Source organism: Priapulus caudatus, unplaced genomic scaffold (genome assembly GCF_000485595.1).
Source record: "Priapulus caudatus unplaced genomic scaffold, Priapulus_caudatus-5.0.1 Scaffold70, whole genome shotgun sequence".
Lineage (NCBI taxonomy): Eukaryota > Metazoa > Priapulida > Priapulimorpha > Priapulimorphida > Priapulidae > Priapulus > Priapulus caudatus.
Window position 1 is genome coordinate 387,376 of NW_014577131.1, and position 15,607 is coordinate 402,982.

The window sequence follows — 15,607 nt, forward strand, 5'->3', positions numbered from 1 at the left end:
TAAACCAATCGGACGTGTTGTTGATATCAATTACGGATAATAAATATTAAAGATATTAATCGTCGCGACCGGGCGAAAAAATACGCTCGTGTGCCCCCAGCTTCACAGGCACATGGAAAGCTTGCATATGATTTATAATTATGTCTAAACCAATCGTATGTTGCATATTATATTTATATATATATATCGTATTCCGATGTGTAAATAGCGTGATCTGTGATGTAGCCGTGTATAAAATAAAGCATGAGTGACTTAATCTATGTATCAAGTGTTTGATTATAACAACATACGATCGCGACAACTTATTACTTTTAAAGCATAGGGTATACTATATAGGCCCATAGATTACACGTCTATCTCGTGTTTTGATTGCAGCAAAAGTTTTACCTGATTCAAGATTAAATTGATTAAGCGTAAGGATTCTCTTCTTGCTGCCTCTCTGAGAATTATCGTTTCAGCAAAAGCCATAAATTTAGGAGCATGTGTTAAAAGCATTTAATTACGCATTAAATTGGGAAAATTTAGATCTCGCTACAATTAACTGTCTATGTATTATAGGTACCTTACTTACCGTACTAATGCGCAAAACCAATTCTCACGTTAATAGCAGATATCTGTGTGTTATATTAATTACAACCTATATGTTTAAGGCGCGAAACCAGATCATATTGATCTATGTATCAAGTATTTGATTATAACGACATACGATCGCGACAACTTATTTCTTTCAAAAAATAGAAAATACTTACTATTCACATCGATTACAAATCTATCCCGCGTTATGATTGCAGCAAAGGTTTTATCAATTCTCTACTTGTTGCTTCTCTGAGAGTTATCGTTTGACCAAAAACCACACATTTAGCAGCAAGAATTTATATAGTCTTTGTTAAATAGACATATTCCACACTTTCAATTGGTATGTGCAGATCACGCTGCAATAGACGTGTCTATTACGGATATGTACTATACCTATCGAATTGCCGTACTAATGCGCAAAACCAAGTTTCACGCTAATAGCAAATATCTGTATGTTATATTAACTACAAGCTATATGTTTAAGGCGCGAAACCAGATCATATTGCACCAATGATGTCGCACCTACATGGCCACGCATGAACGAACCGCATTCGCTAGTAGCCTGAAGGCAGAAACATCCTTGATGTCTAGCGAATAGTAGAATATCCAGACAGGTGATTGGATTAGAATGCCAGAACGTGCTCGAGTCAAAATATGAAAATCAGATTTCAAGCGTTTTGTGATGTCGAAGCCAGTCATCTGTACAAAAAAGGTTCGAAAGAAAAGAATGAATTGATTTGCCAATATACTTAAGATTGATTTCATTTTTTCACTAAGATGTTACGACCTCCGTAGTCACCAGTTAGACCGTAGTCGTTCCCACAGATGTAGTGCTATCTATGTTGTATGTGTCATAGGATAGTTCCCACAGACAGAATAATAGTGTAGGGCTAACGGCATCGCGATCGATATATGTTTACGATGTTTACGAACTTTAATGTATTCACGCACGTTCCTTTAAGACTTAGGCATTTGGCGAAGTGAACAAGTCGTTCGGTTTTTGACCTCGCGCGTTGTACACTTCCTCTTTTGTAAATTAACTTGAGTGATCACCCGCAGCGGTTGAGCTGCATGGTTTACTATTCCAACTTTCAGTTACCAACACGATTCGACCTTGCACTGGTTGTCGTACTACGTGAGACTGTAGTGTAGAGACCGTTTTGTAGAGCAGCACGTGTAACCGCCTCTGGCCAAAGGGTAGAAAGATCCTTGATGCATCAAAGATGACAGTTTGGTAGTCGGCACGCATCCGCAAGTATAAGCAGCAGAGGAAACATGGCGCGAATAAAATGTCCACAAAATAGCGATATAAACCAGCACCGCGCATATACACGCCAATCATATCGGTTACCAGTAAAAAACGTTCAAGGATCTCGAATAAACAGATCTGATCAAGAAATAGATCAGTGAGCCGCAGCCAAACTTATACGATGTTAGGCAAAATGTCCATAAAATGACCAGACTGAAGACAGTTCGAACAAAGTTACTCACTCAGCGTGCCGAGTAAGCCTTGTTTTTTTAAATATCTCATATTATATCTATTTTTATATTGCATTCCTCGAGTATTTCCGCCCACAACAGCAGCGTCGGATGCACGCAAAGAACTGCGAGATTACACGGTGAGTCGTTTAGCGTCAAGGCCCGATACCTACTGACTATAATCACGCCGTGACTAACCACGCATGACACTCGCTAAAGGTTCTCCGCTATAGATACGGCTATACTATTGCACGGCTTTGCTCATCGGGTCAGTCGGTGCAAGGTCAGGTATCGACTCGACGACGTCGTAAAGAAACGGAAAGCGGAAAGTTCGCGACACGGGGCCGTCTCGTTGATTGTGTGGAGCAAGGACGCGCGTCCGCCGCTGAGCGCGTTTTCCATAATGCCGCATGAAGGAATTTAAAAAATCGAGAAATCTATGGATATTTGTCGTCCGCGCCTGACGGCAGCGAGGTCGTTAGGTAACACACTGTGTTTTCCCTCATGGATGCGAAAGCGCGTACTCCTGATGAAGCGTATACGTTAGCGTATCTACTGCCATCCCTATGCATCATCTAACTAAATGTTCATTAATCAGAAAAACACTTATTGACAATAATATAAATATGTATTGTAGGTAAAAAAAAACTGCTATTAGATGCACGTTAGCAATCGAAAAGGATCCTGGTCGTGCGGTCTCAGTAATGGTGGAAACGTAATCGGAAAATTAATAGTATCTTTGCATTAGTGACATTTTGTGGCGTTTCGTTAGTGTAAATTGAGTGTGCTCAACGCAGGGATTAATTCACCGGTGGTTTAATATATATACAAAAATACACAATATAATTTACACATTAAGGAGAACTCCGACACTTGCTAGATATAAATTAAACAGCAATATATACCTCATAATAAAAAATGTGTTAGTTGTAAAAACCATTATACATCTGAACAGTTTAATTACTTGCATCGTTGTTTGCTTACAGTAAATAACCCCATTACCTCATTAATAGACGATTCAGTACAAGTTATCCATATAATATTTAAACTTTGTCTCGTAGCAAAATTCACATGATTATCACAGTCTTAATAACGGAAGTTTTCCTGACTCTATCAGATGAGATATTCATATTCCCGACAGAAGAAGTAACATCGCTCGTCTCCTTCCCGGTGTCGGTCGCTCGCAGCACTTTCACTATGTATTCCTGTACGTCGTTGTCGTCCAGCCCGCTGTCGTCGACCGACGTGTGTCGGCTGCTGTCGAAGGCGTCGCTTTCACTGCTCTGCGACGACAGGCGACTGTGGTCGCTAGACTCGCTACCCATCGAACCCAGCGACATGTGGGAATCGTAAGATTCATTCAGCACGTTGTCGGTGGAGACGGCAGATCCAGTAACACTATCACTCGAGCTTTCGGTGCTGGACTGCGATGAAGATCGAATGAATCTGGCCGCGCTAAGGCTGGATGGTAGCTGCGTAGCCACTCTCTCTGGCTTCTTGTGTCCGCTGTTACGCTCAAGCTCGTTTAGAGGAACGTACGTGTATGTGCAATCGCCATCAGCGCAAATCTCTTCAAAGTCGAAATCCTCATCGTAGTCGCTCTGTGTCTTCGGTATCGTTACCTCTGCTCTGGCGACCATTTGCTTGCAGCCAAACCTCTTCGGTGCCTTTATCACAGCGTAGATGCAGTAGGCAATGCTCGCGTCGTGGTCGGCTGCAGAGTAACTGAAGCTTCCCGGCAGGTTTTTCGGTAGACGATGGAAGAAGAAGAACGTGTGCTTACCGGGAGTTTGAAAAGCTTTCATCACCTCTGGTTGTGACTTGTTAAACGCCGCTACCTTTTCCTCTAGGTGCATGAATTGACGACTGCAGTTCTTATTCTTCAGCTGAGTAGCAACAGCGAGCCCTTCTCCCTCGAAGTTGATAGCCAGTGATTTCGCTTTGATCGGTTGACGCAGTATGAATGAGACGCTGCCACGGAGAACATCACCCGGCAGAAAGGTTTCTCCCTCGAGTCTCACCTGGAATTCTTCGATGTACTTCATGACTGTGCCACAATCACTAGTTGGACGCCGAGAGACGATTTCAGTATACGCCCTAGAGTATACAAGATTCTTGGTGGAATATACCTTTCCTCAAATGTCTTCCTGCATTTATACTACCTGGTGACTGTTGTTTGACCTTCGGGGTCGACAGCGAGTATTGGCTGAACAGCTAGTGACGTCACAAACAGAAAAATGCTTGCGCTGCCAGTCAGTCGTTCGCCCAGTTCTGCATCAACGACTTTCAACGTCTGCTAATGATGTTTTATATTTGCGACCTTGCTTGCTAACCACATTCACCTCGATACAAAAGCATGCAACGTTGTGGTAATCCAAGCTAGACTTGTTTGATATAGTTGTGGAAAATTGCTTATGATCTGTCTATTACTACATGTGTTTATAGCATGACAACTAACCTTTTCAACGAACGTCTGGTTATTTATCGCTGGTATCCTGATATTAATGAAGAACTGTGCGTAAGATTCTGTCTGGCAAATATATACATCATTTTTCTCCTGATATTCAACTTCCGTTTGATTGAACGAATAACTGCCTAGGTTCTAATTCTAATGGCCAAGCTAATTAAATGCCGATGCGCCATGTTGCTGAATATATAGGTTATTTCTATACAGTAGTAGAATGATAATAAATGTGAAATACTAAAAGATATTGGCAATGCTGCGTGGAAAGTTTTTAAAATTATAAAAAAATAACGTAGAACGTACAATAATTCTTAATAAAAGTCTTAATTAAGAGCGTATATGCTGTGGAAAGGCAACTGCGTGGAATAATCCGATCGCATTGTGAAATCGACCAACGTGACACATAAATAAATAAATAAATAAATAAATATATATATATATATATATATATATAGGTAAAGCGACAATTGTTTAACAAACCCAGGACAGGAGGTTAAACGCCCGAAACAATGAAGGCAAAATCATAGTTGAAAAACAGAGATTAACTCTTTCGTGGCCCTCTCTCTCTCTCTCTCTCGCGCGCCTTTCTCTATTATTGCGAGTCATGACAACAACGTCACAGTTGAAGGTAAACAAGAACTTCAATATTTTTGCGTACATGAAATTATCGTGGCGGAACATCAGTACATCTGAGTGATGAGCAGGTGACAAATAACGCTCTTCTTTCTTCTCTTTTCTCTCTCTCCTCTCTCTCTTTCTCTCTCTCTCTCTCTCTCTCGCTTCTCTCTGTCTCTCTCTCTCTCTCTCTCTTTCTCTCTCTCCTCTCTCATCTCGTCTCTCTCTCTCTCTTTCTCTTCTCTCTCTCTCTCTCTTCTGTCTCTCCTCTCTCTCTCTCTCTCTCTCTCTCTCTCTCTCTCTCTCTCTCTGTGCCTACGTGAGAATCGGTAGCTGGTTTGCTCTACACCAGCTAGAATAGGTTTGTTGTTCGGCACGCGTGTCATTCGGTGCAAGGTCGGGTCTCGACTTAACGACGTTGTATAGAAACATAGAAACAGAGAGTAAAAGCAGCAAAGCACGTAGGCATGGCGTGGGTGATCGCCCAAGGTGACTGATAGAGGTGGAAGTGTAACGCGTAAGGACACGTGCAAGCGTCGATGACTTGTTTTTATCAAGTGCCTAAGGAACACACGTGAACCAATAGACGTACGGAAACGTCACAAACATCGCATGGCTGTGAGGTCGTTAATCTACAATCCATAAACTTGCCAGTAGACCAGGTTTATAGGAGTTGTACACATGTGGATATCGTTGCTAGTCAGGATCAACGATGCTTCAAAGAAACAATAAGGTAAGCTTTTGGGATCCGTTTAAAACATTTAATTTCAATATTTTCTTTTCAAATGAACGGTTAAAAATTCAAAAACGTGACTTTTCTGGTTTTTTTTTATGCGGTGACCTAAGGATTTTGCAGATTTAACAAAGATTTACAATTATCCTATATATATATCTGCAATGATTTTCCAAGTGACTTATTCTAACTCCGATTCTCTTCTGATCTGCAGACCGCTTCATTAAATGTTTCTATAAAAAAGCTATAGAACTCGACATTCGTCATGTAATGAGAGCTTCGCTTTTAAATGCATGGCACGAAAAGCTTGTGTGAGGCGTCTTTATTCCCGGTGAGTAACAAGATCACAAGGACCTGTGCTCGTTCCTCATCACATGTCTGTCTTAACGCATCGCCGATAACAATCATCATTTTACCAGTATAGATAGCAATGGTGTGTCCAGTATGAGTTCGAAGATAGATCTACAAATATTTATCTAAATATATAGAGATATTTATATAAATATAGACAAATATGTGTGAAGATAGTCCTAGTGACCTGTGTCTTAATATGTGTCCTAAGATACTTAATTGTGAAAAGATACTTGTATAAACGTGGATGCAGTGACGTGTGTCTAATAATGAGTCTAACGACAAGTGTCTAAATACGTGCATACGGATGGTGCTGTGTGTAAATAGATGTGAATGAATGACGATATGCGTTTAAAGACGGGTCTAAAGATAAATGTCTAAACATGTGTTTCAAGACATTAGCTAAAGCTATATGTCTGAAGATGAGTCGCAGTATGTTATTACGTAAAGCACATCTGCAATGTTCATGTCTCGTGTTTACGGGCAATGATCATATATAGGCTGATATACGTATACATGGCTACGTTAGCGTGGCTTCGTTACCATTGAACACAATGTTACACATCGTTGATTTCAAATACCGTGTTATAGTTAATTGGATTACGGATGTATAATATCACATACTTATGTTGGTAAAAATGAGAATTAGACATTCTGATTTGATGTGTGAAATATCTCTGATATATGATGTATAAAAGAAACACCCGAGTAACACGGTCTATGTTAAAGATATACAGTAAATAGATTGGGAGATTTGCTCGTATTTCCGCAGTAAGTATCTAATTCTATAAGTTTTGGTACTGATGATTTACTACGGTGAATATCATTACAATAAAACGCTAGACACATTAAGTAAATTATTAATGGTTTAATTCATAATTATATTGATAAAATTATTTACATATCGGTGTAGGTTATATACAATATACGATTTGTTTCGATACAATTTCGTTTAAGACAGACGCCAGCAAATCGAAGGTGTAAACACCATTGCACTCTACCTACACGACTAGCTTTCGGATATGAATGGAATCAAGTATTCTTATTAGGGTCGTAAGAAGTCATACCGAATATCAATATTTGCAGACAGTAAGCTTTATGCATATTATGCACAAGCTCATTGATTATGGCAATACGAGATACTTTCGTACGACTATAATTATATATATATATATACAAATGTGATGCTGTGATATATTCAGATAACAATGATATATGACAGTTTTTGAACAGTGAATTGTTTTGGAGTATATCAGAGGACAAGTTCATTTGCTTGACCGTATAGGTGATATCGCTCGTCTCGTTCTCGGAGTTGCCCGACATTGACATGGTGTCGCTGCTAAAGGAATCGTATGAACTAGTCAGAGCGCTGTCAGTAGACCCGGTAGATTCGGTATCGCTGTCGCTCAAGCTCTCGCTGCTGGACTGCGATGAAGATCTCATCCATTTGGCTGCGCTAACGCTGGACGGTAGCTGCGTGGCCACTCTTTCTAGCTTCATGTGTCCGTTGTTACGCTCAAGCTTGTTTAGAGGAACGTACGTGTATGTACAATCGCCATGCCCATCAGAGAAAATTGCTTCAAAGTCGAAATCCTTATCGTAGTCGCTCTGTGTCTTCAGTATCGTAACCTCTGCCCTGGTGATCGTCTGCTTGCAGCCGAACCTCTTTGGTGTCTTCAACATGGCGTAGATAGAGTAGGAAATGCTCGCGTCGTGGTCGGCTTCAGAGTAACTGAAGCTTTGCGGAAGGTTCCTCGGTAGACGATGGCGGAAGAAGAACGTGTGCTTACCGGGAATTTGGAAAGCCTCCAGCACCTCTGGTTGTGACTTGTTAAACACCGCTACCTTTTCGTCTAGATACATGAACTGGCGGCTGTAGTTCTTATTCTTCAGCTGAGTAGCAACAGCGAGCCCTTCTCCCTCGAAGTTGATAGCCAGTGATTTCGCGTTGATCGGTTGACGCAGTATGAAGGAGACGCTGCCACGGAGAACATCACCCGGCAGAAAAGTTTTTCCCTCGAGTCTCACCTGGAATTCTTCGATGTACTTCATGACTGTGTTGTTGTAAGAATCAATCTCTAACTGAATGCCGATAAACGATTTCGGTATAAGCTGATTAAGCTCTAGATTATACAAGATACGATGTGTTCTCTATTGGTGTCGTGGATGCAATGTATCTTTGCTTGAATGTCTTCCTGCATTTATACTACTCGGCGTCTGTTTTTTAGCCTTCCTGGTCGCCCGCGTGTATTGGTTATGTAGCTGAGGACGTCACATGCAGACGACATGTTTGCGCGGCCAGTCGCAGTCGGCCCCAAAACTACATGCAGCGCCCCCTTCCCACACTCAGGATAATTGAGCCAGAGCGAGAGCGCCATCTGTCGTGGAGTTTGAGTCGGCCCATCAGTTCTGCACCAACGATTTTTCACAGACTGCTAATGATGTTTTTATGTCCTACCTTTGTTGTATCGCGGAAAACTTTATTGGTAAGCAACGTGCAAAATTTGGTTTTAACGTTCTTGAACCTTGTTATTTGCGACATTTTCTGTTGCAAAAATATTATGTTACTTCCTAAGCTCTAGCAGCTACGAAAATTTGCCCTCATGAAAACGTGCTTGAATTAACTTTGAAGATTACTGTTGTGTTGTTTGGTCTATCAACTAAATACTGGTGTAAATGTTATGCTTGTGGTAGATTGTAGTAGTTATTCAGACGTAAACAAAAACAACTAGTAATTTGATATCTATCGGCAGAAAAGTTATGGACATAAAACAGAGGAGCCATTCATACATGAAATTGCTATTCAAGGTCTATGGATAAGTATCAACCACCCGTTCATGTTTAAATATTTAACATTTCATATGAATCAATAATTATCTTGATGATATTATATTCCGCGAACTTTAAGCGAAATTCATTCATCACAGTTGCAACATATTTCAGAGAATCAATACGTTATTGTTGTTAATGTCATATTGTGTCAATAATGTAAGCAACTACACCCAATAATTCTATGGTAAATGGATTATATCACAATAATATTTTATCGTTAAATGCATGGGTTATCAAGCTCCGAACATCCGTTTAGTTTAATCAAAACCTTCGGAAAATGACAAGACCGATGTTATACTCCCGAACGAAACAAGTTATTCTTTCCCCTTGAACTTCCTGACTTTTAATGTGACCCATTTCTTTCCTTATTCGTGCATGTGCGCAAACAACAATGTGGTTGAAGGCAAACAAACATCCGTCGTATTTTTCTGTTGTGAGGCTTTCGGCTGTTTGGCGGAACATAATCGTGTCATCACGCAACCGAGTAACAGTGACGCTGTTTCGCTCGTTATCTTGGGCAGTGCGAGGTCGGGTCTCGGCTTAATGACGCGGAAAGTGAAAGCATGTAGCAAGACGCCGCGGCTATGTCGCTAATAGTCACGCAAGTTGTGTACAGAAGTGAAAGGATGTATGGCTTGAGGACGTAGGTGTAGTCAAATTTTCTGTAAAGCTACATATTAAAAAACAACGTAATAAAGGAATGTACGGAAACATCGTCTATACATTTACGGATAGTGAGGTCGTTAGAATGCAATGTATACTGCATCTAACTACGGGCAACGAAATGAAGCGTTACCTATTTAATAACACGCCGCGATGACGATGAAAACGGCGGAGTTAGAATAACAGTACGTGATTTTAAATCAGACATGCCCCTAACGTACGGACGCACCGTCTGAATTTGTACTGAGTCATTGTCATTATTTTACACATTACTCACGCACTTGTATGGGAAACGATGTATTCATAGGACTATAGCGTTCAACACAAATCACACATGTCCCCTGTAAAGGAGAAATCTGGAAATGTTGCAAGTACAAGTTCTGGAGCGAGAGGAAGATGCGAGTGCAATCTGGATAGCTTGATGAACATTTAATCAATCCTGCATTGATTTAATGTATATATCATCTGAATTAACGTCGCAAATTCTGTAATGCCTGGTGTTCGTATTTAATTCCTAACATTTTATGGGTTAAAAACAGCAAAGAAAGTCCCGTTGAATGTCAGTATTGAACTTGTTACTGATGCTTCCCATAGTCGTGTGTTATCTCCCCAGACCACTGTGACATCTGCCTTAAAGACGTGTTCATGTGCATTAGACTTAACGTCCTAACCTTATTGTGCTAGCTGCTAAACATCAAGGATGTTCCAGTTGCTTTAACACAGGAGAAGGCAGTTTGCTGATGCGTAGCGATGTGAGTATGACATCAATAAGATGTATCGCATTGTTGATTAAGCTAGACTATGTTATAGAACTTTGATGCTAAACACAGACATTTACCATAAGGATGTGACATTAGTTAACGATTAGGCGAGTGAACTTTTGATGCAGGTTAACTATAAAAGTGTAGGAGTGCGTGGTCTGCTTCACGAAGTAAAATTACACAGGTTTAAGGGGTTTTTATCTACTAATGCAATTTTTACGTGTTTTAGCTGTGATGGGTGACTTTAGGACCGAGTCCTTTTACAAACAAAAACGAAACACATTGATTAAGTAAATCACAGTTTAATTCACATATACATGATATTATACATGGCACTATTTACATATCGGTGTATTTCATTATATACAATTTGGCCTTACTTAGCAGTGTAAGCTAAACACCTACATGCCAAGCTTCTGTAGTTTAATAGTATGAATATTACAATAGGACACGCTGTCTACTATAAATAATAAGAATGATATCAAGTCTTGCACATTAGTATCGTTAACTGTGCTAGCGACATTATCGCAAGCTGAAATGAATCGCATGCGAAATATTCAGATTACAATGACAGTTTTGAATAGCGAACTATTCCCAGGTCTATCAGATGACATGCTTATTTGCTGGACACAAGAGGTGACATCATACGTCTCATCGTTACCTAGCGAACCAAGCGACACGATATCGCTGTGGGAATCGTAGGAACTACTCAGCTCGCTGTCGCTAGACCCGGTAGATTCGGTATCATTATCGCTCAAGCTGTCGCTACTGGACTGCGATAAAGATCTTGTGAATCTAGCTGCGCTATCGCTCGATGATAGCTCCGTGGCTACTCTTTCTAGCTTCATGTGTCCGTTGTTACGCTCAAGCTCGTTTAGGGGAACGTGCGTGTATCTGCAGCCGCCATGCCCATCAGAGTTATTATCTTCAAAATCGAAATCCTCGTCGTAATCGTTCTGTGTCTTCAGTATCGTTACCTCTGCCCTGGTGATCGTCTGCTTGCAACCGAACCTCTTCGGTGTCTTCAACACAGCGTAGACGAAGTAGGAAATGCTCGCGTCGTGGTCGGCTGCAGAGTAACTGAAGCTTCCCGGAAGGTTCCTCGGTAGACGATGGCGGAAGAAGAACGTGTGCTTGCCGGGAGTTTGGAAAGCCTCCATCGCCTCTGGTTGGGACTTGATAAACACCGCTACCTTTTCGTCTAGATACATGAACTGGCGGCTGCAGTTCTTATTCTTCAGCTGAGTAGCAACAGCGAGCCCTTCTCCCTCGAAGTTGATAGCCAGTGATTTCGCGGAGACGCTGCCACGGAGAACATCACCCGGCAGAAAGGTTTCTCCCTCGAGTCTCACCTGGAATTCTTCGATGCACTTCATGACTGTGTTGTTGTGAGAATCAATCTCTATCAGAATGCCGAAAAACGATTTCGGTATAAGCTCTAGAGTATACAAGGTACGGTGTGTACTCTATTGGTCTCGTGGATGCAATGTATCTTTGCTCAAACGTCTTCCTGCATTTATACTACTCGGCGTCTGTTGTTTGACCTTCCTGATCGCCAGCGTGTATTGGATGTGTAGCAGTGACGTCACAAGCAGACGACATGCTTGCGCGGCCAGTCGGCCCATCAGTTCTGCACCAACGATTTTCACAGACTGCTAATGATGTTTTTATTTCCTACCTCTGTTGCTGAAAACCTTTATTGGTAAGCAACGTGATAAAATTGTGCTTACGTTCTTGAACCTTGTTATTTGCGACAATTCTGTTGCGAAAATATTTTTTTACTTCCTAAAGATCTAGCAGCAACGAAAGATTGCCTTCATGAAAACGTGCTTGATCTGTGTAGATCACTGTTGTGTTGTTTGGTCTACCGACTATATTCTTGTATATATAATGGTTGTTGTAGATTGAAGCATTTATTCTGACGTAAATGAAAACATCTAGTTAATTGAGTTCGGTCGATAGAAAAGTTATGGACATAAAAAAGAGGAGGATCTTTCCTACATGAAATGCTATTCTACGTCTATGGATAAATATCTACCAAGCGCTAATGTTTTGTTATTCAAAATGCCATTTATAAGATATTTCTCTTGATGATATTTTGTTCGGTTCATTGTAGGACAAAATTCATTGATTATAATTTCAGCATATTTAAAAAAATTAATACATTAATATTTTTAATGAACTCGCGCAATAATCTTGGATGACTTAAATTCACTTGAATGCTACACGTAACCTTTCCTGAAAGTTGTCGAACTCACATACACATGCATGTATACAACATTGTTAACAGCGTTAATAATTAAACCGGATAATCCTATGCTTAATGGATTCTATTGCAATAATTATATTTTATCGTGGAATGGGTCATTGAGTACCGAAAATCTGTATAGTTTATTTATAATCTTTCGAAAATTACGAGACCAATAATTATTGCACCCGCGAAGGAAACAAACTATTCTTTCATTGAACTGTCTGAACCCCTAATGTGACCCTTTTATTTCCTTACTTACACATGCAGGTGCGCAAACAGCAATATAGTTGAAGGCAAACAAACATCCGTCGTATTTGAACGAGACTTAATTTGTTGTTTAGTGGAACATCTAGCTAGGCGACGTGATGGTGTCATCACTCGATCGAGTAATAATGGCACTGTTTTGCTCGTTATCTTGGGCGGTACAAGGCTGGGTCTCGGCTTAATGACGCGGAAAGTGAAAGTAGCAAAAACACCGCAACTATGTCGCGTGTAGTTACAATGCAAGATGCTCACAAAGGTGGAAGGAAGTATATGACGTGAGGACGCAGGTGTAGGCGACCTGTTTATCATATTGCGTATAAGAAAAACACCGTAATAAAGTAACGTACGGAAACATTGTCTACATTTACGAACAGCGAAGTCGTTAGAATGTAATATACATTGCACCAGACTATGGAAAACATAATTAATACGTATGGAAAACGAATTCCATATACACGCCGTGATCGTAATGAAAACGGCGGAGTTAGAATGGCGGTACGTGGCTTTAAATCATGCATGACCCTCATGTACGGATGTGTCGGCTGTGTTTTTACTGTGCCGTTGTCACTATTCTCCATATTACCCATGCACCTGCCTGGGGGATGATGTAATAATAGAACCATAGTGTTACGAATTAATGGCACATTTCCGTATCATGGAGGAATCTGAATACGCTGTAAGTGCAAGGCAAGGGCAAGATTCAAGTGTAGTCTGGACATCATGGTACACGTCAATCAATTCTATTATGATTTTCTCCCTATCATCTTAATAAACATCCAAAAACACGAAATATCCTATTTTTGCATTTGATCCCAAGCATTTTATGGATTTAGAAAAAATTTAACATTATGCTAATCGCATCGGAAGTGGAAATCAACGTGAATTGTTGAAACGCAATTCGAAGTTCTTCCTAAAGCGTTTCAAATAATGAAGATAACAGGCATTTGTCGTGTAAAGTGTGCTTTATTTTGTACGGTATGATATGAAGCCTATGTGAACTGGCTGTATTCGCATTGTGTAACATGGCAATAAAAGTTTTCTGTTCAATGGCATTATACTACTTATAACTGGTGCTTGTCCCTCGTCGCGTTTTGGGAATCTCCACCGACCACAGAGATATCAGTGCATGCACTAATAACCGACTACAGTGATGTGATCAATGCTTAACTCCATTGGTATTGTGCTATCCTCCAGACATCGAGGATGTTACAACCCCGTTACTACAAGCGAATGCGGTTGCGTTGTTTAATTTATACACATGATACTACACATGACGTAATTTAGTTTATACACGTGTCTACTACACGGAGTGACAGTAAACAGATGTAGGTGTATATTTTACTAATAACGTTTGTATGTGTTTTAGCCGTGATGTGTGAATGTAGTGGTGAGTCTAATTACAAACAAATACTATTCACACTGATTAGGTAAATCGTAGTTTAATTCATGCATGAATATCGTACATCACATTATTTACATATGGGTGTATTTCAGTATGTACAATTTGGCTTTAGTCGTGTATGCCAACCGCCTACACGCCAAGCTTCTATAGTTTTATAGTATGAATACCTACGACACGATGAGCTCTCTAATAAAAATGTAAAAAAATGATATCAAGTCTCGCACATTAACTATGCACGCGATATTATAACAAGCTAAAATTAATAACATGCAAAATATTTAGATTACGATGACAGTTTTGAACAGTGAACTATTCCCGAGTCTATCAGAGGCCAAGTTTATTTGCTGGACACAAGAGGTTACATCATACGTCTTATCGCTACCCAGCAAACCAAGCGACATGATGTCGCTGTCGGAATCATAGGAACTACTCAGCTCGCTGTCGCTAGACCCGGTAGATTCGGTATCACTATCGCTCAAGCTCTCGCTGCTGGACTGCGATGAAGATCTCATCAATCTGGCTGCGTTATCGCTGGACGGTAGCTGCGTGGCCACTCTTTCTAGCTTGCTGTGTCCGTTGTTACGCTCAAGCTCGTTTAGAGGAACGTACGTGTATGTACAATCGCCATGTCTATCAGAGGAAATTGCTTCAAAGTCGAATTCATCATCGTAATCGCTCTGTGTCTTCAGTATCGTTACTTCTGCCCTGGTGGTCGTCTGCTTGCAGCGGAACCTCTTCGGTGTCTTCAACACAGCGTAGATAGAGTAGGAAATGTTCGCGTCGTGGTCGGCTGCAGAGTAACTGAAGCTTCGCGGAAGGTTCTTCGGTAGACGATGGCGGAAGAAGAACGTGTGCTTGCCGGGAGTTTGGAAAGCCCCCATCGCCTCTGGTTGTGACTTGTTAAACACCGCTACCTTTTCATTTAGATACATGAACTGGCGGCTGCAGTTCTTATTCTTCAGCTGAGTAGCAACAGCAAGCCCTTCTCTCTCGAAGTTGATAGCCAGTGATTTCGCGTTGATCGGTTGACGCAGTATGAAGGAGACGCTGCCACGGAGAACATCACCCGGCAGAAAGGTTTCTCCCTCGAGTCTCACCTGGAATTCTTCGATGTACTTCATGACTGTGTTGTTGTGAGAATCAATCTCTATCAGAATGCCGATAAACGATTTCGGTATAAGCTCTAGAGTATACAAGATACGGTGTGTACTCTAAT

At 40.8% G+C, this 15,607-nt stretch overlaps 1 protein-coding gene across 2 annotated transcripts; it reads right to left on the reverse strand.

The window, feature by feature from the left end:
• Window positions 1-2,768: 2,768 nt before the first annotated feature.
• On the reverse strand, window positions 2,769-15,600 carry LOC106821392. Of its 2 annotated transcripts, none has more exons than XM_014826161.1 (2): window positions 15,504-15,600; window positions 2,769-4,091 (listed from the first exon to the last, which is right to left on the reverse strand). In XM_014826161.1, exons 1-2 carry the CDS (start codon window positions 15,510-15,512, stop codon window positions 3,123-3,125), a joined length of 978 nt encoding a protein of 325 aa, XP_014681647.1. In that variant the 5' UTR covers window positions 15,513-15,600; the 3' UTR covers window positions 2,769-3,122. The 2 variants fall into 2 exon arrangements, with proteins under 2 accessions (XP_014681647.1, XP_014681645.1); XM_014826159.1 differs by having other exon boundaries at window positions 2,769-4,076; window positions 15,489-15,600.
• Window positions 15,601-15,607: the final 7 nt, after the last annotated feature.